The sequence below is a fragment of the Ursus maritimus genome, unplaced genomic scaffold (assembly GCF_017311325.1).
Source record: "Ursus maritimus isolate PB19 unplaced genomic scaffold, ASM1731132v1 scaffold_19, whole genome shotgun sequence".
Classification (NCBI taxonomy): Eukaryota; Metazoa; Chordata; class Mammalia; order Carnivora; family Ursidae; genus Ursus; species Ursus maritimus.
Window position 1 is genome coordinate 37,213,953 of NW_024424341.1, and position 24,612 is coordinate 37,238,564.

General features: G+C 52.0%; 1 protein-coding gene across 1 annotated transcript in view; it reads left to right on the plus strand.

Annotated features, from left to right (window-relative positions):
* Window positions 1-6,943: 6,943 nt before the first annotated feature.
* The window catches only part of ZNF536 (zinc finger protein 536), a 236,642-nt gene continuing 218,973 nt past the window's right edge, over window positions 6,944-24,612 (plus strand). The window contains 1 exon segment of the mRNA XM_040633675.1: window positions 6,944-9,746. Coding sequence (XP_040489609.1) covers window positions 7,577-9,746 — 2,170 coding nt within the window. The 5' untranslated portion in view covers window positions 6,944-7,576.

A 24,612-nucleotide genomic window follows, 5' to 3' on the forward strand; every position in this document is an offset into this window, starting at 1 on the left:
TGAAGGTGATGATGATGACAGTGATGATGGTGAAGTTGATGACAGTGGTGACAGTGGTAGTGATGAAGGTGATGATGATGTGATGACTATGATGATGATGATGGTGATGATGGTGATGGTGAAGGTGATGATGATGATGTTGTGGTAGGTATGATGAAGATGATGATGACGGTGACAGTGGTGGTGAAGGTGATGATGATGGTAATGATGACAGTGGTGATGATGAACATGATGACAGTGGTCACAGTGGTGGTGGTTATGATGATGATGGTGAAGCTGGTGACAGTGGTGACAGTGGTGGTGGTGAAGATGATGGTGGTGATGATAAAGATAGTCATGATGAAGTAGAAGATGATGGTGATAATGGCAATGATGAAGATGGTGATGATGACCATTGTTACTTTTTTTCTGTTTAATTTTTTGAGAGCTTGTTCTGCCTGACACATCCATGGTCTTCACAATCACCCCACAGGAGGTTGTCCGAATTCCATCCCAGCATCTGTTTGCCTGGTGGGCAGATAGTTGGCCAGGAATTCAGCCTGGAAGTCTTCTCTACCCTGAAAAGATGACTAGGGGTGCATTTTGTGGGTGTTTTCCTTTCCTGTCTGCTGTGCTCATGATCTGCCTTCAATTCTGGGCTACAGCTTCAACCCAGACTCCAAAACCCAACATGCGTTCGCCCTTGAGAATTTTGAAATCGTCCACAGTCTTCAAAGAGAGGATACTTTTTATTCCTTCTCTTCTTCTAAGTCCTCCAACTCCCATCCCCCAGCGTGGAAGCTGTCTGGGTCTCCGTGGGACCGTGTGTGAACCTGGTCCAGCGGGGTCTCACTCACTATCCAACGCCCTGAGGGCCCTGACTTTGACCACATTCCATCCACAAGGGCAAGTTGGGGAGTCCGACCATACTCTCCAACTCGGCTCTCCCGGTCACACAGTCGCCATACTCCACGGCCCAATCTGAATATCATCTTTTCGTTAATAAATTCAGCGACGATTTAACTGTTTCTGGCCCCGTCTCGTAGCATTGTCTACACGTCAGTCAAAATGGAACAGGTCACCCGAACTGCCCTCCTGTTTGTCTATTAATCATCTGGCAAATAAACCACTCAGTGTCCTGCCCACCTCAGTAACATTTGTGATGTAATTTGTTTGGATGCCCAAATGTCACCAGCGTTGATTGTAAGAGATGAAAAAATGTACTTGCTCAGCATAGCAAGCTCTAGGCCAAAATGTAAGCATGAAATCTCTGGTTTATTTTTGTAATAATGTTTACAGCTGTTTAATGACCCTGAGAAGGTTCAGTAGTCTGGTGCTCTGTATTTCAGAACAGGAGTGCATTATGCTTATAACAACCTTGGTTAAACAGTTTGAGCTACAACAATTGGAAAATAGTATTTAATAAGAAGCCATTGTATTCTAGGTGAAGTTGTCTTAATTACTGCTTACCCAAAGTGTAAGAAAGCAAGACAGGTTGTGGGGAAGATGTGGAGGGTCACTTGAGCCCTCGGAAAGGGGGTCCACCTGCTACCAGAACTGCGTGCCATGAGCCCCACCGTGGTGTTTGGAGCCCTTTCTGGGAACCCACGTTCCTCCCCTGCCCAGCAGTTGGGAGCGGTAGGACTCCTGTATGTTTTCCGAGGCAGCACTTTTACCCACATTGATAAAAAAAGGGAATATTTAGTTGTGCTTGGCTAGACAACAATATTTGATTTTTAAAAACCCAGTTGAAATGGTTATTTTGAAAGTCATTTCATTTCCCAACTATTCTTTTTCATGGTATAAGGATAAAACTCGTTCATGCAACTTACTGGCAAGATCTATATTTTTTGGACTATTCATAAGATTACTTTCTTTTTTCTGTGCTAGCAAAATGAAACTGTGTTTTTGTGTAAAATTTATTTAGACTCGTAGCAGCTGGCATTTCTGGTGTCCTGATAGTTTTAAATTTCATTTTGAGTGAAAGATACAATTAGGTTCTCTATTGGAAGAGTTAAGTGAAAACTTTTGTCATTGATATCACAGGAAATAGTTTTGAAGGCAGAAATACAAAATCAAAATAGCCATTAGCACCATCAAAGGCAGCTGAATGGCTCACTGTACCTGCAATGATGGGAATGATGAGACAGAATGTATTTTGATAATCTGCACACCCAACGGTGGGTTCCCTAGGCTGAGAATACCCTGGTATGAAATGTGAAATTGCACAGCTCAAGAAGAAAACCTCTAGCCTTCAGAAGCTTTCAACCGGGGCCCTGCCGGAGCTCAGGGGTGGGGCCCAGGCTTTTCCACACGGTGGTGAGGAATGCCATGGTGGCTGGGACTCACGCCCACGCCTGGTTCTTTGTCAATATTGACAGTCGCCTTGAGGACCAGCAGTGCCCCACCATGACCCTGGGGAGCAGGCAAGATCAGGGGGTGGAATGTTGGAGTGTTTCCATGTTGGGGGGCAGGGGCGGTGTACCCGATTCAGCCATTTACGCTGGTCTCTAACTGTCCCGGCTTGGCTGCCTTTCTTTCCACAGTTAGGTAAATTTCATATGCATTGGTTCCTTCCATGAGTCAACCAGGGTGTATTGATCTTCTTCCTGATATGTTTTGGGCTGGGGCCCTGAGCTGAAGGCCAGGGGCAAGCTGTTCTCAGTGTTTGCGAGTTTATTTACTTGCTTTTAATTATACCAAGACCTTTTCTACCTGGATGGAAGGGTCAGAGGAGTTATGTACAGGTTCCTCAGAAGGGATTGCCTTAAGCCCGTGATCACGGCCAGCCCTATCCTGGCTCCTGGCTTCCTCATGGGGGTCCCTCAGTTGTTGCATGGTGGGATAATGAGGCTGGAGCCAGAGCTAGGGAGAGAAGGATAGGTGGAGTGCATAGAATCAGGTGCTCCCTGGAATTGGTGACCCAGCGGGGACGGTGCTGCATGTGGATTTCACCTGCCCGAGTTATCAGGACAGAGGGAGTGTCCTGCAGCAGGATGTCCTGCCCCAGACACTGAGAACCATTCGCTGCAGGGCCTGGGAGGGAACAGTGTGGTCCCAAAGGGAAGGCACTCTCCCTGTGCTTGCTCCCTGAGGGCTGGGGGAAAGGAGTAAGGCCTCCTTCCATCAGAATGGCGAGCCCCTGCAGGTGGCCTCACCTCTTTGGCCCCTTGAACTCTTAAGGCTACAGTGGGATCCAATCCCTTAACAGGGGAATCAATGATCCCTGAGTTTCCCAGGGTGTGCATTTATATAAGTTTCTAGAGTGCTGCTACTTGGGGAATCCCTGCCTTTCCTCCAACACAGGCATACTCATGCATACACATACACACACACATACACACGCATGCACGCGCGCACGTGCACACACACACACACACACACACCCCATATGCCAAAGCTGTCGTGGTTACTCCTTTCTCTGAACTTTGAATTCAAACTCTCTGAGCCTTTTCATTGCTTCCCGTTATTGGTGGCCTTGCCTGTACTGGCCCCCGGGGCCCAGAGGCACTTGACCGCAGGTACATAGAAGGCCCCCGGCAAGTATTTACTGAATGACTGACATAAGGGGTAAATGAATTCCCGATGGGCGAAGTGTCGAGGCTGCAGAAATTGGGGCCGACCCAGGTTTTGTGAGTCCCAGGCCGGGCCTGGGGCCAGCTCATCCCGCCTGGGCTGCTTTGGCGCAGGGACAGCACACCAATTACCCTGTGCTCTTTCTAAGAACTCACGCTCCCCTTTCTTGTTCTGAGTCTGGTGGCTGGCATTGGTTATGACTGACCCATCGCAGTGCCTGCATCTGCTCATGGAATCATGGGGTGCTGGGCCTCACCAAACATTTGGAGATAATCGTCTGGTGAGGGCATTCCTCACAGTGGGGCTCTGTGCGGGCTTCGCCTGGACTCACTTAAGGGGCCGAGGGCTGTAATCCTCAGAGCATCTCCTTGGGAGCTGGCCAGCTCTGCCAAAATTTTGAGTTCTCCCCTGGGTCCCCCAATGAGTGGTCAAGTTCTCAAGGGGATGGCTGCCCAGTGGTGGTCCAGGCCTGGATGGTCACCATGGGCACATATAATGAAAGAGCTGGTGGTGGTGGGGTGGCTCTCCCGTGGTGGTGTTTGAAACCCCATGTTCTGGGTTAGCCAGAGACCTTCCAAGTCTGGCAAAATCTGATAGTGGATGTTCACAGACTTGTGCGAAAGCTGAGTTTGGGTCACATGAGGTTGGGAGAAGAGTGTTTCTCCTACAGGGCTAGCTTTTATGGGCTGTGTTTATAGGGTCTCTTCATTCATTCATCCATTTGGCCAGCAAATGCTGAACTTCCAGTGGGCCACCTCTGCTCTGGGCCTGGAGGCTTCCACTGTGAAAATGCCCTCATGGAAAAGAAGCACATTTGTAAAAGGTCAACAACAGAACTTTGCCCTAGTGGTAAGTGCTCTGAAGAAGGAAATAAGGTGATGGGTCTGACAGTCTCAGACAAGGGAGGCATGGCAGTCTTTGTAAGAAGGGGCTATGTGAGCTGAGACCTGCATGAGGGGACAAGGAGCCAATTGTACCTTTGCACATTCTGGAACATTCTTCCTCCCCTCAGCTGAGGCTTCAGCAATGGCACCTGAAGACCAGTCCTTTAAAAAAGCTTTGTGGGGGCGCCTGGGTGGCACAGCGGTTAAGCGCCTGCCTTCGGCTCAGGGCGTGATCCCAGCGTTATGGGATCGAGCCCCACATCAGGCTCCTCTGCTATGAGCCTGCTTCTTCCTCGCACACTCCCCCTGCTTGTGTTCCCTCGAGACAGCCAGTGAGAGAGGGAACACAAGCAGGGGGAGCGGGAGAGGAAGAAGCAGGCTCATAGCAGAGGAGCCTGATGCGGGGTTCGATCCCACAACGCCGGGATCACGCCCTGAGCCGAAGGCAGGCGCTTAACCGCTGTGCCACCCAGGCGCCCCTGAAAAAAAAATTTTTTTTTAACATAATAAAAGAATTCCATATCCAAACCTCACTTGAAAACTCCTCATATCCATTATTTAACAAATTGAGCTGCTACTTACCCAGCACAAATGGGGGCAGGGGGATGGTCTTCACCTTAATGCCCCTCATCCAACCTGATTTGCAGTCTCTCTGTATTGCACATTCAGCCTCCCCTCCCTCCCGCTGAATTGGCATCAGCTCATCGGCAGCAACCTGAAAATAGCCTGTCTTTCTGGATTCGTGTCTTCAGAGAAGGCCAACTGGGCAGCCACTGGAAGGGGGCCAGCCATGTTGGCTTTGGACTTTGCAAACTTCCCCAGAGCTGTTGGGTGGAATTCTGAGCACTCCCAAGTGACTTCGGGGTCACGATCCGTGCTTGCTTGGGAGACGAGCCAGCACAGCTGGATGGAGCTTGAAGGTAGAGAAGGGGCTCCAGACAGGGCCCTGGGGGCTCTTTGAGTCCCTGCCTGGGGTCTTCCAGGCACCAGTCCTGCCCTAGCGACTTCTACACGCCAGGCCTACTCCTCCCTGCTTATCAGTGGTGCCATGAGCCCTGGGGCTGACCACTCTTGTCCACGGGTCCTGAGCACCAGGGACAGGGCCTGGCATACAGTGGGAACTCAGCAAGTTTGGTGACTGAATGCAAGGCTCTCCATGACAAAGTACTCCTTTCTGACCAGTCTCCAAAATGGCCTTTTTTTTTTTTTTTAAATTTGTATGTAGACTGCCACCAGAAACAAAAAGGAAAGATGGCGAACTGGAAGCCTTCTTCTACAAGTGACCACGTGCCTGTATGTGCTCACAGATGTGTGCAAGTGTCCATGCCATCATTCATGGACGCCGCCAGCCCTGCACAGGGGCTGCAGTTTTTCTCTCTCCTGCGAATAAACATTCATGCCTTTTTCTCTCCTCCCTTGCAAGACAGACTCACAGCCCCTGTCCTCTAGCCAAGGAAGCCAGGTCTCCCTTTGGAGACCCTCCATGCCAGGCACAGTTTGCATGGCAGGAGGCCCTGTAGGTAGCAGACCCCCCCACCCCCATCCCAGGGCTGAATGCATTTCCTGCACAGTTGAGCTCTGTCCCCACTGGTCCCCCAGGGAACTGCTTGGCCCAGGAATCAGCCCTGGCTGGTGTTAAACTCTGCTCCTAGACCACCTGGCTGGCCAACACATGTAAACATTGGGATGTGCAAAAAACGGTTCCAGTGGCAGGAAGCGAATTTGGACTCCTTCAGGGGGGAGACAGATCTGGAAATAGAAGGACCCAGGCATGGGTTCATTGCCTTTCAGAGTTGAGCTCCTTGCATGCTGTGATGGGGGGTAGGGGACGGGCCTACGGCGTTCCTTCCACCCCACCCCCAAGCAGTGTGGCCTTCGCAGGTCTGCACAGGCTGGGGAGGGGACAGAGAGGAGCATTAAAAGCAATTATGCAGACCAGCTTTGAGTGTTAGTGTTTAACAAACAGCTTTGAGTTCTAATTTTCTGCAAAACACATACTGCAGGTACAATTTGTACTCATTACTGTATACTGGGAAAGTTATTAAAAACACTCAAACTTGGTTGAGACTTCCTATGGCATCATCCCTGGATTTTAATTGGTTTTTATCTAGTTCTATAAAGGATCTCTTTAAACCCAATCAAAGTCCCTGCCTGGGATATCATGCCAGTGGAAGGACAGGGAGAGCCCATTAAATGGTGTTGAGTCTTCGCCCCCACCCAAAAATGAACAGTCTCGACGATCCACTAAGATTCCGTCACCACATAATTTATACTTCCTTCGATGGGCACAGTTACCAAATGACAAAATAACAGTGTTTCGTAACATAAGGGTTAAATCTTAATCTCTGAGGTTTGCAAAGCCGCTACTCGCAGTCTCCTTAAAATTTAATATACCTCGTTAATGCTTCCTTGCAAACACTGAAGGATTTTTATGATTATAATCATGTGTTACAGCACCTAGTACTGTTTCTAAGCAGCATACTAATCAGCTTAATGAGATATTACTGCACTTTTTGTTGACTAAAGCAAAATCCCTTTTATTGTTCTAAAGCCTGTCCTTTATTTTTTCCCAAAACATTATCTTGTTTTATTATGTACCAGTAAATATCATGCCATTGGGTTTCTTTTTTTTTTTTTTTTGGCCAAATCATAAAATAATCTCTTTCATCTCAGACTGGCGAATGTATTGAATATAGTCACCGGAAACAAAAGTTCCGAGTGAGTCTCTGGTCTTGCCGTGAAAGCCGTTCTGCTCTAAGGCAAACTCTGAGCGGAACCAACAGGTGCAGGTGCTACCAGGGGGACCGGAGGAAAAGTTTAACACGTAGACCCTTGATTTGTTATTAGGTGTTGAAAGTGGTAAAACATTAATAATTTAAATGTGAATGAATAATTGCAGTCGGTAAATAGAAAATACAAGGAAGACGATCTATCGCCAAAACAAATTGGAGGAGCAATGCCGTATTGCATAATTGGCATTTAATAATTCATCTTTTTATTATTGTTTTTGACTATAATTCCTTAGCATTATTATGTGTAGGTAAGGCATGAAATGCAAATTCCTCCCCAGCTGATGCTGTCGATTGGCTGCGCCACGGCCCCTGGCACAGATCTGAACTCTTGCTTTATTTTCAGGGATGGAAGAAGCCAGTCTGTGCCTTGGAGTGTCCTCGGCCGCGCCGGAAGCTGAGCCCCACCTGAGCGGCCCCGTCCTCAACGGCCAGTATGCCATGAGTCAGAAGTTGCACCAGATCACCTCCCAGCTCAGCCATGCCTTCCCCGAGCTGCATCCACGGCCCAACCCGGAGGAGAAGACCCCCGCGCCCCTCGACGAGAAGGCCCACGTGCCCATGAGTGGACAGCCCATGGGCAGTCAGATGGCGCTCCTGGCCAACCAGCTGGGCCGGGACGTCGACACCAGCCTCAACGGGCGGGTGGACCTGCAGCAGTTCCTCAACGGGCAGAACCTGGGCATCATGTCCCAGATGAGCGACATCGAGGACGACGCCCGCAAAAACCGCAAGTACCCCTGCCCGCTGTGCGGCAAGCGTTTCCGCTTCAACAGCATCCTCTCCCTGCACATGCGCACTCACACCGGCGAGAAGCCCTTCAAGTGTCCCTACTGCGACCACCGGGCGGCGCAGAAGGGCAACCTCAAGATTCACCTGCGGACCCACAAGCTGGGCAACCTGGGGAAGGGGCGCGGGCGGGTGCGCGAGGAGAACCGCCTGCTGCACGAGCTGGAGGAGAGGGCCATCCTGCGGGACAAGCAGATGAAGAGCAGCCTGCTGCAGCCCCGGCCCGACCTGAAGCCCCTGCCGCACGCCCAGCAGGCCCCGCTGGCCACCTGCAACCTGGCCCTGCCCACCAACCACAGCGTGCCCGACGTGGCCAACCCGGTGCCCTCGCCCAAGCCGGCCAGCGTGCAGGAGGATGCTGTGGTCCCGGCCGCCGGCTTCCGCTGCACGTTCTGCAAGGGCAAGTTCAAGAAGCGCGAGGAGCTGGACCGCCACATCCGCATCCTGCACAAGCCCTACAAGTGCACACTGTGTGACTTCGCCGCCTCGCAGGAGGAGGAGCTCATCAGCCACGTGGAGAAGGCCCACATCACGGCCGAGTCGGCCCAGGGCCAGGGCCCCAACGGCAGCGGGGAGCAGTCGGCCAACGAGTTCCGCTGCGAGGTGTGCGGGCAGGTGTTCAGCCAGGCGTGGTTCTTGAAGGGCCACATGCGGAAGCACAAGGACTCCTTCGAGCACTGCTGTCAGATCTGCGGCCGGCGCTTCAAAGAGCCCTGGTTCCTCAAGAACCACATGAAGGTCCACCTGAACAAGCTGTCGGTGAAGAACAAGTCCCCTAGTGACCCGGAGGTGCCCGTGCCCATGGGCGGCATGTCCCAGGAGGCCCACGCCAACCTGTATTCCAGGTACCTGTCCTGCCTGCAGAGCGGCTTCATGGCCCCGGACAAAGCCGGCCTGAGCGAGCCCAGCCAGCTCTACGGCAAAGGGGAGCTGCCCATGAAGGAGCGGGAGGTCCTGGGGAAGCTGCTGTCCCCTATCTCCGGCATGGCCCACGGTGTCCCCGAGGGCGACAAGCACTCCCTCCTGGGATGCCTCAACCTCGTGCCACCGCTGAAATCCAGCTGCATCGAGCGGTTGCAGGCGGCTGCCAAAGCCGCCGAGATGGACCCCGTGAACAGCTACCAGGCTTGGCAGCTCATGGCCAGGGGCATGGCCATGGAACATGGCTTCTTGTCTAAAGAGCATCAGCTCCAGCGCAACCACGAAGACACTTTGGCAAACGCCGGAGTGATGTTTGATAAGGAGAAGCGGGAGTACGTGTTAGTGGGAGCAGATGGCTCCAAGCAGAAAATGCCTGCTGATTTGGTTCACAGCACTAAAGTGGGCAATCAGAGAGACCAGCCAAATAAGCTCGACCCTTTAGAAAGCAGTCGGGATTTTTTGTCACACGGGCTGAACCAGGCGCTCGACTACAACCTGCAGGGGCCCGGGAACATGAAGGAGAAGCCCACCGAGTGCCCCGACTGCGGCCGGGTGTTCCGCACCTACCACCAGGTGGTCGTGCACTCCCGCGTCCACAAGCGGGACCGCAAGGGCGACGAGGACGGGCTGCACGTGGGCCTGGACGAGCGGCGCGGCTCGGGCAGTGACCAGGAGTCCCAGTCGGTGAGCCGCTCTACCACGCCGGGCTCCTCCAACGTCACCGAGGAGAGCGGGGCCGGCGGCGGGCTCTCCCAGACCGGGAGCGCCCAGGAGGACAGCCCGCACCCCTCCTCGCCGTCCTCCTCAGGTAGGCTGCCAGGGAAGATGGGGCACGAGCGGCTGGTACCAGGGCCCTCCCCGTCCAGGGGGCCTGGCTCCGCGCAGGCCTCGGGGGGAAGGGCCTTCGCTGCTCTTCCAAGTTAGTCCTGAGCTCACTGTGGCCTGCCCACCTGGGTGGACCTTGCCTTTCTGCCCTGCCTCAAGGGAAGGCTAGCGTTTCGAGTCGTTGGCCTTCCCTTGAACACTGGCTACCCGGAAAGAGAGTTGATCCTCCTGTGTGGTAGAGATGGCCAGTTGGTATGCTCGCCAACAGGCAGAGCCTGTCCTTCCCCAGCGGTGGCCTGCCCGGCCCCATTTTATGCCCCGACCCCCCCATCCGTCATCACCTCGTCTCTGGAACCCCGGGAGCTGGCGTTTCGGTTCCATCTGTGGATGTGAAGGTGTAAGTTCAGACCCTCACCATCTCTCCACCTAAGTGTATTCCCACAGCTGACTCATTTGGGCACCCCACTGACCCTCCCCAGGTCAAAGCTGTGTTCCGCCCCCTTCCAAAATTACAGCGTGCCTCCCCTGGCAGGCCCCTCCCTCTAACCTGAAGAACCCCACCGCTCTCCTCTGATGGTTTCGAAAAACACAGAGGTTTGAAACACAGATGCACGACTGCGTGTCTTAAATTGTACTGTGTTACACGGGCGATACAGCTTTGGGGTCTAAAATAGCAAAGCAGAAAATCTGTCATCAAAATGTCTGTGAAACGCTGAAGCTTCCTGGCCCGGTTTGGGGGAAAAAAAAAAAAGCCCCAAAAACAACAACAACAAAAAAAGCCCACTAGCCTAAGACAGCTAAATTAAAATCACTACCTAACAGCAGGTAAGCTTGTTGCCTGCGTCCGTATTTTCAAAGTCCCTTTCTAATGGATGGTAAATTGAAAGTTATATCTCTAGCCCTTTATAAAGAAAGCATCTCGCTAATACTGTAATCATTCTGCAGCCTAACAACAGAGGAAATCATGCCATAACAAATACTCTGTTACTAATGGCAACATTGATTTCTGCAATCAGCCATTAAGTCTAGAAAATGAAAGACAGTTTGAGGCACCTCAAGGCACCTCATTGCCCACTGTTAAAGGCGTGGTGGCACACGGCGGAGGGTCATTTCGGCAAAGTTTTTTTCTTTCTTTTTCCTTTTTTCCCTTCTGGGTTTTGATAAATATTGCAGTATTGGAAGCAGTTGGGTGCTGTGGTTAAGTAGATGCCAGTGAATCTTGTCCTTATTGTCACCTTTCCGCATCCCCTTCTTCCAGGACAAAAATTAGTATTAAAATAAAGTGTGAGTCTGCGGGGTTATTACAAACCAGTAAAGAATTGCTCACACGCATAAATCTGAGCTGCACATTCCAGAGATTCCAATAGCACTTAACGCTGCTGTTTAAATACCCATGAAACACACTGTCTACTCCTGGAGTCCTAGACTCGATTGCGATTTGTTTCTGGCGAGGTCCTCCAGCAGAGTCCGACCAGGAGCGCAAGCACCGCGGAGGGGTGAGGCCACGATGTGCCGAGTGACCGCTGCGCCGAACGTATGAGATGCCAGGGAAGGGTGTGCAAGTGTCCCCGGCCTGACGGCAGAACTCCAGAAAAACGGATCTCTCGTGCAGAGGCAGCAAAGTGCCAGGCGGGCCCCCCTGTCAGGAGGGACAATTTCCGCCCTACTAGAGAGAGGTCCCACATTCTGGGGAGTGTCATCTCACTGTTTCTGGATCGGGGGCCTTTAAGGGGCAGAAAGCAGAGGGCAGACTGGCTCCCCTAAGTTTTTGGAGTGATGTGGAGTTAACATTGACAGATTTTCATCCCTCTCCCAGACCTGCTGAAATGAAAAGGTCTCAGCAGAATATTCCGGCACCAAATGTTCGGCTTTATTAATGACGTGTTTACCATGTTTTTCCCACCTTCTGGCCAAGTGATAGCCTCATGCTATTCTATCTCGGTAGTTTCCATATCTGTAAATACTCTGTTGAAAAAACCCATTTTGTTTAAAAGAACCAACCGGGCTTACAACTCAAAGGAGAATTATTCTTGAGTTGTGGTTATCTTCTCACTTTTATTTCCCTCATTGAAGCATTTTACAATTGTGAATACTGATTCTTTCATTTCTGGTTGACTTCTTTGTTTTCTTCATATTCAAATGAGACCCTTTCATAATTTTCCTACTAAGTAGGAAAATTAATGGCATCCCAATATGCAGCCCAAATCAGCCGCACGCCTGGGGCATTCAGGTTTTCCTGGGATTAGGACCCTTCACCAAATCTGGTTAGTCTTCCCTCTGATTTCTAACAAGTATGACTTGTATAAAGTGCGGTTACAATAAGCATTTAAATAAAAATCTTGACACAATAGGCATTTCTATTATTACCTGTTAGAGAGAAACCTGCAAGGTGAAGGGGGAAAAAAATCTTTAAGCCCTTAAGTAAAGAAAGGAGTACTTATTAAGGCTTCTATTAAGAAATAACTGCAAAACACGGTTTTACAAATTTCTCAGACTGCATAACAATGTCGCAAAACTTAATTTGCATCACTCGATTCTTTTTTTGTTGAAAACTGGGTCAGTAGGGCCTGAGAAACTATTTTTTCAGATCTTAACCAGTGAATTCTTCTTTATAAATCGCTGCTCTTAACATGATAGTGGTTCTGAATTCATCATAAAAAACCTTTTTACAGAGAGCCTCTTAGAACAGATCTCCAGAAGAAGGCTTACAATGAGTGGCAGAGACGTCCTTTGTTATCTGATGTAATTCTTTGCAAAGGAGGATTGGGAACGGAGTGGCTGTTTAAAAATGTCTTGCTCAGACCGAGACGAAGAAGGGGTCAAGTTTGCAATCAAACAGTTACTGCCGAGATGGGCGACTGTCACTGGCTAGGCTAATGTGGGATGCAGCTGTTTGTTATGTGAGCAAAAGAATGTTTGAATCAGTGAACATGTGAAAGTGATTCCAGTGAACCAGAAAATGTGTTTGTTCTTTGGCTCTCCAAACTGCTGAGAACCGAGCTTAGGATCAACCGCGAAAACTAGGACCTTTGACAAATTGAGAGGTCATATTTTCTAACAGAAAATGGACAAAACCAGTCACATGGATCTTTCTTTCCCCTTTGTTTTATTTTTGTTGTTGTTGTTGTTGTTGATTTGACTTCCCGATAATTTCACACCATCGTGGATGTCATTTCTGCCTCCGTGTACGACGCAAAGGGAAACTATTTGGAAAGCAGCAGCTTATAAATTTTACTCTTTTATGACATTTAGAAAGCAGGGCGGCTGTTTTGACGCTCCTTCGTTTTCTGGCTCGCGTGCAAACGCTCCGATGGCATTAATCTCTGCATCTCTCCCCAAAACCTCGACTGAGACTCTGCTCAGATCTGAGCTTTACTCTGAGCCAGAAGACGACCAAAGTTCTCTTTCTTTGGGTTTTGCCTCGGAAATCACGCTCAGAATAATTAAAACTTAATGTACTAAGAAACGATACTGTTCATTATATCCAACAGGGCACTTACCTTCTGCATTCCCCATAATTTTGGAGAGGGGCTAATTGAAGTGTTGCTGGTGGGAAGGGGGTAATTGAATGCGTTGACCCTCTGTTCATTAAATAAAGTCGGCTAAGTTACGTGATCAATGGAAAGCCAGGGAGAGACGCAAAGATGAAAACAACGTTAACCCCTACTACTTCTGCTATAATATTTTGAGATGGTCAAGGATTATTTGATCAGCTGGGCTGGAAGCCTTGTGGGGTCTCCTTTTGTTGCCTGAGCCGCATTCCTGAAATGCTGGGTCTCCAATCCTGTGTAGGCCCATTGACCAAGGCATCAAAGGCCTTTATCCTGGGCTCCCTCGCATTTACATCGGGCGTATAGTGATATGATAGATTTTCTTTCTTTTTCACCTCTTTTTCTGATGTGGCTCCTCCTCCCCGCCCCCATTCGTGATAACCACTGCCTGCTCTACACAAACAAATCTGGGCACCCCAAAGAAGGGGAAAAAGAAAAAAAAGAAAAAGAAAAAATTTAAGTCTGAGGATTAAGATCTTCATTTTTTTTTTTTTTTGCTTGTGCATTCCAATTGTTCTTAAAATATTTGGCAATGTCAATTAGTAACTGAGCAGAGTTAGCTGATGAACACAATTTTCCAGTAGACTGAGCACCCTATTGTTGCCGAGCGAACAGCAGATTTCTGAGGTCATTATCATTCGCTGGTTGCTTGGCCCAGCTGCTTCCTGCTGCAAAAGCCAAACTTTATACTGGAGCTCGGGGATGGCGTGCAGCAACAGGGGGCTGGGAGGGGGAAGAGGGGAGCTGGCTGCAAAGCCGAAGACAGTCATTATCAGCAGAGGAAACAGAAAGTAAAAGTTTCCAGGCAATTCCAGGAAAACTGCCCTATCAGGCTTCTTCCTCCTGTTCCTCTCCAAGCACCCTCAGCCTCCAGGCAGGGAATTCAAAGGACCAGGGGATGCCCCGTGGGCATTGTGGCAACTAATCTCTTTGCTGAGCAGAACTTTGGAAAACAATAATCCCATTTACAAATTTACTTAAAAATTATTAACCCGATCTGAGGCATGCGAGTGATTCCTCCTAGATGGACTCCTTCATTTTTATTAAAAACAGAAAAGGAAAAAAAAACACAAGTCCCTTTTTAAAGATGGGATGACTTTCTTGAAATTAGCAAACTTGAGGATGACAAACAGGGAACATTATGTCATTTTCCAGAGGGACCTTTTGAGCAGATAATAGTCTGAAATTCCTTGTAAAATCAAATTTAGTGTGGAAGCCTCCCCCTGCCCTTTCCAGCTTCCCTTTTTTCCTGCCCCCTCCCTCTCCCACCCCCTAATTTGGGAGCTGGTTCAGTGAGATGAAAAGCTGCACGTTTTTAAAGCTCAGCTGTTAAAACTGAGCGCCATATGCAGCCCTTCCATCCCCGATGTGGAAGCGTGTGCAGGCGGCCGCCGTGTTTGTGGAGATTTACGGAGGCTCGGCTGTGTGTGCCGAAGCTGTCCCCGGGCGCACGCCGGGGACCCTTCCCGCCCACGCGGTGGCCCCCCGCCTAGGCTATCGTGCTGGCCAGACTTGGGCTGACTCCTGGCAGGTGTTGGACGGGGCGGAGGTCAGAGGGCCAGGTGGCCTCCCTCTGCTCTCTCACCTTTCCACTGGGTCCGGACACCGTGCTGGAACAGGGATTCAGGTGCTTTTCCTCCTGATCTAGGAGCCAGACGCCTACCAGCAGCTCCTTTTAGACACTCCCCCTTCCCTGCGTGCCCTTTGATTATCTTGTGTCCAGAAGCAATGATCTGGGGACACTCAGTACCACTCTGGGGCTTTTCCTGCCGCTCTCGCCCCCTTGCATGGAGCTATAAATCCCGCCTCCACGGGGCTGCCCGGTGGCGCTGTCACTTAGCATTTCAGAAAGAGAGAGATTGTACCGGCTCTAAAAGTCTTCACTTTGGGCGTGTGATATAAAAGACGTGTGACCTACAATCCCAGAAGCAAAGCCTCCTCGACGATCCTGTAGGTTCCCAGGATGGACACGGTTTTGTGGGGGAGGGATGGGACTCCTGGCCGCAGGGCCCCTCAGGCCCCGCCCTCGTTTGCCGCTCACCACCCCAACTTGCCCATCCTCATGGTGGGCGCCGCGTGGCCAGGGGCCCCCTCGAGGGCTCCACGGGGTGCTGCGTTCCCGCCCAGTGCTCCGAGAGAGGCCCCCAGGGCTCACTGGGCGTCCCTTCTGTAATGCATGTTAACTCCAGGAACATATGCATTTATTTAATTCTAAATTTGATGGTAATAAGAAAAACACAGATTCGCGGAGGACAGGTTACAACGAGGCAAAGAACTATGCAGGCGCCTTTCAAAGTAGAGCGTGAAGCATTAGCCGCGTGATTCCCATTGATTGGAATGGGAGGCTCCGGGCTTGGGCTCCGGCCACCACCTTGGGTGTGTTGGGGCTGGAACCGGCGGTGTGCCTTACAGAGAGCCACGCGTGGCCAGGAGCAGGCAGGGATCATGAGATTCTAGGAGCCACCTTTCACCCACTCTCTCCCTGTGCCTTCAGGTACCTGGGAATGCACCCCCGTGACGTCAGCCTCTGGGCAGCCTCTATCTGGGGGAAGCCTGAGGGCTTCCTTCTCACTCAGATCCCTCATGCTTCGAATCCCTTCTCTAGCATGGAGCTTTGGGCCCCGCTTATAAGAAGCACCCTCTTGAGGAGGTATGGCATGAAAGGCTTCCTTGCCTTACACCTCAGCCATGTCCTGCATCCGCCCTCTTCAGAGAGAAGATTCTGGAAGGGGGCCCTGATATATCAGGGACGGTGGAGTCCCCTGTTTTACTGGCCCTCAAGATGCCATTGGGCTCAAGAGGAAGACCACGGGGATGCGTGGGGCTCCTGAGATGGAGGGTAGAGGGAATCCTGGGGAAAGATCCGTGTTGGGAGCATTTTGCTGCATTCTGAGCCTGTGAGGTCAGAGGAGGAGTGAGCAGTTAACTCTGTTAACTGCCGAGCTGCTTGGGAGCATTGATGGTAGGGGTGGAGAAGCACCTGCAGAGATCAGGAGATTGGATTTGTGCAGACATCCTGAATTCGTGATGACTGGGCTGGGACCTTTGCCATCTGCGCCCCTTGGGTTCGCGTATGCCTTTCTGGGTTTCTCACCTCCCTTTGCCTCCCTGTCCTCAGTCAGCATCTGACAGGCTCCTCCCTCCACTTTTGCAGCCTGGGTTGGCCCACTGAGGAAGGAGGAGGGGGTGCAGAGAGGAAATGAGGCTCTCCAGCAGGGTGCGGGGCAGGTGGGGGGGGCTCTCTCTGTTCTCCCCAGGAAGTGAGCCTCGCAGCAGCTGAAAGGAGCCTTGGGTCCCCCTTGCCTCTTCCTGGCAGGACGGGGCTACGGCAACATTTACTTAAGCTGTGGAGTTTGGCACTGCTGCCGCCAGGCGCCATCTGGAAAGCCCTTCTCGGAAAGCCGTGGACCCTCCCAAAAGAGCTCGGGGGAGCAGGACTTGGGCAGAGCTTTGGGGCTTTTTTTTTCCCTCAGGCAGAACCTGAGCGTGGAGGCACCTGAGCAGGGCGCGGGGGATGGGGTGCTCTGGAAGCCGCGTAGCTGACACAGGTCCTCCCTGGCTGGCTGGTGGCTTTTCTCTCCGCCGGGCGGGCCTCTCCACTCAAGTCTGAGCCAGATCTGGTTTAGCTTTTCTTTGTCGGGAGTGCACTTGATTTCCTGGCGTTGTGTTTCCACTTAGTTATTTTGTATTGCGTTCCGCTCACTGTTTTCACCTGAGTCCTGGTATGTCGTGGGTACGGAGGTGTGCAGCCGGCCAAGGCTGTTCTGGTTAGTTACTGATACCACCCCGTCATCACAGGGCTTGTTAACATAGTATAAGAACTGAATGTTGTGTCTCTAAACTCTACTGGGAAGACAGGACCGAGAACCCGAGGCTTGGCTTGGGACAAACAGGGCCAAGCTAAGCACAGAGATTTGCCACCGTCCTTTCCCGGATCCACATCTTCAAAAAAGGCTGCAGAGCCCCCAAAACAATGCATGTCTGAACACTCCCGACAGCTACCTGATGGGTGGGCTGAGGCACAAAGGGAGCTGTGCTGAGCGCTGGTGGGATTTCTGTGCTCAGCTTTGTTTGCTTCTCCCACCGACGGAAAGTGGTCCAGGGCCTGGCTTCTTGGGGGACCCACCTCCTTGCTGCCGTGAGCCTTGGGATTTTGTGGGACGTGGGACATGTGTCAGAGAGAAGCGTGAGGCACAGCACAAGCTGACTCCTTGGCTGGGCTGCCCACTGCACCACATGGGCGGGGGGCCCAGCCAGGTGCTGGAAGGAGGGCATGGGTGGTGGGTGGGCTTGGCTTTCAACACCTGGTTGTTTGCTTCGAAAGGCTGGGGTCAGTGTTCAGTTTTTCCTGGGAGGCAGGGTACTCCTTTGGGAAACTTTCCTGTTTTACCCTGTGACTTGGGTCCGGAACATTCCACGGAGGGATCCATTCTTTCTCTGGTAGAGGCAGCTTGTCGGACTGGAATTTGGGTGGCCACCAGTTTCGTTTTCTTGTCTGACCTCAGCTCCAAAGCCATTGAATGTGTGACGAAACAGGACCCCACCACGAAGCTCTCTTCTCCCCATTAAAGTAATGCCCCAAACTCTTGGCTCAGTGGTTGTCATCCGTGGTTTTTGGACACCCTCGCTTGTCTTCAATCATCTTGAGAGGCATTTTGGAATATTTCCAACTCGCTTAGGTTCAGTTCCACATGAAATGTATGCACGGTTGTTTCCTTGAAGACCAACACAGATTCATGTGTCTCTTCATTGCTAAATATGTTCTGTTGAATTTGTTGCTAAAATAGGTGTTTTAATTTTTTTAAAAAGTAATTTGCCCTGAAAAACGGAATCTATCCCTTGGCAAAGCTGAGGTGTGACATAAAATAATTGCCAGTGTGGGAGGCAGGTTGGCAGGTTGGGTCCCTTCTCAGCTGGGGCCCGACCCCCTCTGAAAGATCCCTTACAGGTGACCTTCAAACCCTTTCCACCTGGCATCCGCCCAGAGGCACGCTTCCTGGCTTCTTTGTCTCTATTGCTATTGTCCGATGACATTTTTATCTTTTTACTCATCTTGGGCATTTAGAAATATGGATAAATAAAAATAAAAATAACTTTTAAATATGTATGCTCACCACCACTCAGAGATAATTAGCACATCCTTTTCCAGTCCCTCTGTGGACCCAGAGATGTATTTAGTAAGATGGGATCATACTGCACATAATTTGTATGTTACAGTTTTTACTTAAATATATAGCATTTATTTTTTGTTATTGAATATTCTGTGCAAAGGTCAGCAAACTTTTCTGTACAGGGCCAGATAATTAATATTTCAGGGGCTGCAGGCCACGTGGTCTCTGTTTTCGCTACTCACTTCAGTCGTAAATGGAAGTGGGTACTAGTCCTCCAATACAACTCTGTTTACAAAAACAAGTAACAGGTGGATTTGGCCCACGAGCTGTCCTTTGCAGACTCCTGTTCAATAGTCATGGCTATGCTTTTTTTTTTTTTTTTTAAGGTTCACACAGGTACTATGTTCTCTGAAAAATATTAGAAATATAGAGAAGCAAAGGGAAAAAACGACATCTGTGCAATAGTTTACGCAGTAACCTAACTGCAGAGCGTAAGAGGACTTGCTTCCATTTTGTTCTTCCTGCACCTAATCTTTCTGATCACCTGCACAATTATTTTCTTAGGGAAGCTCCTGGAAGTGGAATCTCTGGTCGCAGGCAGGCCACCCTGAGGTTGCAGATGTGTTTTACGGGGCGGGGGCGGGGTTTATCCTGAGGCCATTTCTTGCAGTGTCGCTGCAGTTTTTACCACGAGAAAGTTCCTCCCGGGGCTCTGCTGAAATCTGTCTCCCTGAGGCTGGGCAGTTCTCCGTCACCAGGCTTCTCTGTGACTCATCTATGCATCAAATACTCATTGGTTCATTCATTCATTCTTTCAAGGACAAAATGCTTATTAAGTAGGTTCTGAACCGAGCAAAGCACCAGGTACTAGGGATGCAAACGTGAGTGGAGACACATCTGGGCTTCCAGAGGCACAGAGCCCGGGAGGCCTGGGCATGCCATTAAATAGAGCAAGAGAGACCATGGGGGCTGGGGGGGGGGCACCCCATGGCCTGGAGGAGCTCTGACTCACCTTGGAGGCTACATTTGCTCCCGGACGGTGAAGGGACTGCCTCCATCACCTAAGCGAGTCCTTTGGCAGGCCGCTCTTTCCTCTGCGGGATCTGGCCGATCCGGCGGCTTCTGGGAGAAGCAGACGGCCGAGCTCAGCCACTGGGTCTGGCTGTGAACGGGAGTTGGAATCACTCTCTTGCTGCAGAAGAGGCCCTGTAGGGAAGTCCAGCTGGCGCTTTTGAGGAAGGCCACCCCGGGCGGGGAAGACGGCAGGAGGGGACCCCGGGGGTTTTGCAGCTTTGCCTCAGGAGTGTTAGGGAGCCCACCACACTCCCCAGGTGGCCCAGAGCAGGGAAGGGGGCCGCAGGGAGTAAGGGGCAGGCTCTGGTGTGCTGTGGGTGAGGGGCATGAGTCAAATGTGAGGGGCGTGGAGTCTCTCGCGGGACCCTACAAACGGAGCATGCGAGAACGTGTAAGACCCATGCTGGAAGGAGCGCTCAGGCTTGGACAATTTTACCCAAACTCATCTGACTTCAGAACTGCCCACACTTGCCCCACAGGGGATCAGGTGAGTCATGTGGGGGGCTGTACCCCCTCGTATGCCCAAACGTCCTCGTTTGGCAGCTTGAGTATAGGGTCATGGGCACTACAGATAGAGCTGTTTTTCTGTTGGGTAGTGGGATACGAACACAGAGCCACTGTGAGAATGGGGAAATAAATTCTTCTCGTACACATCAAACCTCGGCTGCCCTTTATTTTCTGTGAAATAAAACATCATAAGCCTGGCTATTAACCCAGAGACAAATGCATCTTCTAATGTTTAAGAAACAGCACGCACCTGTCCCCCCACCCCCAAATCTTCAGCTTTCAACCAGCAGCTGGTCTATTTGGTCGGCTCACTCCTCTTCCCTGGGCCTGGGCTTTTTCATCCACATGACTGGAGTGAGGTGGGGAAGTCTAGAAGGCTCTATGGCCCCCTTCATCTCCTCTGTCCTGTCTTCTCCTCCACCCTCCCTTCCCAAACCTTTCCATGGCCCAAGGGTAACTTTCAAGGGTCTCATCCACTGTTCCCTGAGCCGGGAACTCAGGAAGTTTGTAGAGTCTGAGGATTTAGTGGATTTCTTGTTGATATTTGTGTCTGAGCCTCGAGCAGGTGGTGAGGCCACAGCATCCCTGCAGGGCTGGGGGGCCTGGTGAGACCCTCGTTTATTTCCTTTCCAGCCAGGTGCCTTCCCACTTGCTGTCCCTGTCTGAGGCCTACATGCCATGGAGATAGTCAGAGTCCTGCTGCTGGGAGGGCACTGCCAGGGCCCCTCCCGCAGTGCAGCCGAAGGCTTACTCCTCCATTGCTCTCAGTGGGCACGGCGGAGGGCTCTAGTGCTGGCCCGTAGGAGCTGTGCAGCCCAGCTAGGGCCACTCAGCCTCTCTGTGCCTCAGTATCCATGGTGCATTTGTCTTTCTATAAAAGGCTTAGCACAGTCCCTGGCACGAGGAAGTGCTCACTACATGTGGCCTGTTATTAGGATTCTTTCTGCACTAGGCAATACAAAAGCAAGTGGGTAAAAAATGAAAAACTTGGCCAGTGGATTGATTGTTGGAGGTCACACAGCCCCTCGATGATTTAGTCTCACTGGATTTCGCTGGCAGTTGCCTGTGTCTTGAGTGAAGCAGTGGGATCAGTTGGGCTCATCCCAGCGTTTTCACTGGAAGATGATTGGGGCCCTTCCGACACTGTCCTGGGAAGGCAGCTCCCCTCCTCCCCTTGGGCCACTGCCAAGTGGTCCTTTCTCTGGCCGCTTTCCTCACATATTTTGTTGCCACAGATGGATCCCAATTCAAACTGTCTTGATAACTGTAACTACAGAGTTTTAATGGTTCAAGTCCCTGAAAGATCTGGGGGTTGGTGTGGCTCTAAGAGATTTAGCCGATGGTGTTCCCAAGATTTCCTCTCCTCGTAGTGGCAAAAAGGCTACCTGCCACAGCCGAGACCTCACATCCACATGGCACCGGTCAAAGGAGCACTGTCTTCCGGAGGCCCCGCAGCTATCCCCTTGCATTGTGTTACATCTTACTGTGCTGTTATGCCCAGTTCTGAGTCCATCAGCATGGCCAGGGGGATGGGATGCACCTGTTTATGTCAAGCAGGGCTCACCTCTGGGTGGGGGCTGGGGGATCTCATCCAACCCAGTAGCTGTGAATGGGAAAGATGAGTTTTTCCCATAGAGATTCGGGTGAAGGGGGCCTGGAGCCTGAGCAACAAAACTGTCCAAAATGCCACAGCTCCAAGGTCCCGCCAGCAGCGGAAACATTTACCCTCTGGTTCAGGACATCTAGAGACCTGTCCCGGCCTCCCAAGCAAGGTGGCTAAGGGTCCGTCGGGGTCTGCCCCGCCCCTCTGGCTGGGACGTACAGAGACAGGACCGCACTGTGCAGGAAAGCAGTTCTTTTATGAGTGTCTGCAGGAGCCCATGTCTGTTTCTTCTCTTCCTGAAACAACGACAGCCGCCCCTAGAATCAACCGGCATGTCTTCCTGTATGTCCCCTGTGTGCCCAGGGCTGTTTCCCGGTCATGCCAGGGAAGGGATAGGGCCTGCGAGGGAGAGAAGGTGTGATTTCCTGCTGCAGAGAAGGTGGCATGGCTTTGGGGAGAGAGTGGCGAGAGCGCAGAGCAGCTGTGGCTGCCTGCCTAGGGCTTGGCGCAGAGTGGCAGGGCTTTAGACGGCCTTCCCAGGAGAAGGGGAGCAGCCTGGTCCTTTCCTTCCACCTCCTCCACTCGGCTGCCTCCTCCACAGGCAGAAGCATGGTGACCACGCAGAAGCATGCAGGTGTCTTAGGTCAGAAAGGACAAGGTGGGAGAGGAAGTTGCAGGTGTCTGCTGACTGGGCCTCCCCTCCCTCAGGGGCCGGGCCTCACCAGCCCCGCTCCCAGGCTGAGCGGAGGGAGGCTTTACACCAATCCTGGGCCCTGGTTTCTGAGTGTTCCACAGAAGGCACCACCAGAACCCGGCCCTCCTGGAGCCTACCGTCTGGCCTGGGAGAGCGCTCCATCAGACGAGTAAACTGAGGCATGGGGAGGCTGTTTCGAGTTAGGGAGGTAGGAAGTGGTGGAGCTGGGATTGAAGCCCACCTCTGTCTGAACCCTTGCCTTTTAATTCCACTGTTGGGTCCTGCTGGGAATGGGGCGAATGGCGTGGAAGGCGGAGATCCTGCTTGCCTGCCCCATCTCCAGCTCTAGGCTGGCCAAGACCGGCTCTGTTGAATCAGGCTCTGGGGAACACAGACTTGACTCCTTCCCTCTGGCCCGGTGCTGGCTCAGCCCTGCGGAGGACTGACGGGGGCCCACCCCAAGCTCCACACTGACACTTGAAGTCATCCCCCAAAGCCTAGGGTTGCAGAGACCCACCCTCACCCCCTAATCAAGGTCACACGGACCACAGGTCTGGAGTGTCTTCAGAACATGTCCTCAGGGTGCCCCTAGTGGCCCAAGATGGGGAGAATGAGGCTGCAGGAACATGGCCTGGTGGGTGGGGACCTGGTTCGGACTTAGCAGATCCCATTCTGGGCCTGTGGGATCTTGCCTGGGTCTCAGTCTCCCCTGTCCTTCCAAACGCTAAGCTGCTCTGCCAGCATCGTTTACAGGGCCTCCTCTGCAGGCTGGCGTGGGCAGGGGTCTGGGATGGGTGGGGGCACGCAGGACGGGACAGAGAGCTCAGGCAGAGGCTCTCGGCTGGCCCGAGCCGGTGCTGGCTAGTGAGCGGACCCACAGATCCCCACCCAGAAGTGGGCTCTCTCCCGCCCACTTCTCTGCCGAGGAGAAGAGGGGGAAATCCCCCACTGGCAGATAAAGAGAAAGAGAAGGGGAGGTCTCTAATCCTCCTCCCTCTGAGGTGTAAATTAGGAGGACAGAATTCTCATCTGGGAAGCCTTTCAGAGGAGGGGCTGTGGCGTTCTTTGTTGTCGTGCATCATGGCACCAAAGGCTGAACCAAGTGGCCACTTCACCCTGGCCAGTGCCGTGGAGAATGCTGGGAGCTGCCGCTCTGCCCGCACCCACTAGGGTGCTCCTGGGAAAGGGCCCAGGCTCAGCTGGGGGCCGAGTCCGCTGTCCTGGGTGGGGAGGGGAGGGTGAGTAGGTTCCCGTTGCCTGTGGCTGCTGGTAATGGAGCTTTTGTTGTGACTGTGTGCCTTTGTGATGGGGGGCTCGTGTATCTGAATGTCTGTCGTGTGTGCTGCTGTGAGGGCGGTCATGTTGTCCGGGGCTGGTGTTGCCGTGTGGTTGTCTGTTAGGTGCCTGCCTTTGTGGATGGAGGTTGCCGAGGGTGTGTGTGTGTGTTGCCACGAGCTCGGTGTGTGTGTGTAAGTGTATGTTGGGTGTCTTGGGCTATGCGTGCAGTCGTCTGCAGGGGGTGTGCCTGCCTCGGGTAGGTGTATTGATGTGTGTATGGGGGAGGGTGGGTTGTGAGTATCAGCAGGTGTCTGTGGATATTGGCATATACATTAGGATGTAATTTTGGGGTCTACAAATATGTTGGTGTGGCTGTGTGGTTTGGGGAGTGCATATTTGTGTGTTGACACATGCTAGTAAAAGATGTGTGTGTTGAGAGGTATGTAACGGTGTGTGCTGTCTATGTGGTGTGGTTGTGTATGTTGGGAAGTGCCTCGGCGTGTATGTGTAAAGATATGTGTGTTGGGATGTGTGTGTCCGTGTGGGTAAGGATGTCTATGCTGGGTAGTGTGATGGGATATACTTTTGTGCTATTGCCAACTATTATGCAGGGTTGGATGGCCCCCCCAAAGCATTATGACCCTTCAGTTTCCTTGCAGGAAGAGAAATGGGGTTCTGAGCCCAGCCCCACCCCCTTTCCCAGAACCTCAGAACATCGCTAATGGGGTCTTCCCTCCCGATGCTAGCTCGGCCTCAAGCAGATCTGGCCCCTGAGGGATAAGCCGGCAAACACAGAAGAGCCCTGTCTTCCAGCATCTCACAGCCAGGCCTTTACGGCCTCAAGCTCCTCTTGGAAGATGCTGGAGCTTGAGGGCCTGGGGTGCCATCCAGGGAACCTCTGTACCAGAGCTCGGCCAGCCGTGGATCTGGGGTAGAAGCAAAAGCTCCACGAGGGCAGCGGTGTTCTTGTCACGGTCCCCAGCTCAGAGCATCGAATCCAGCAGGTGGTCAGGGAATGCTGGTCAACCGAC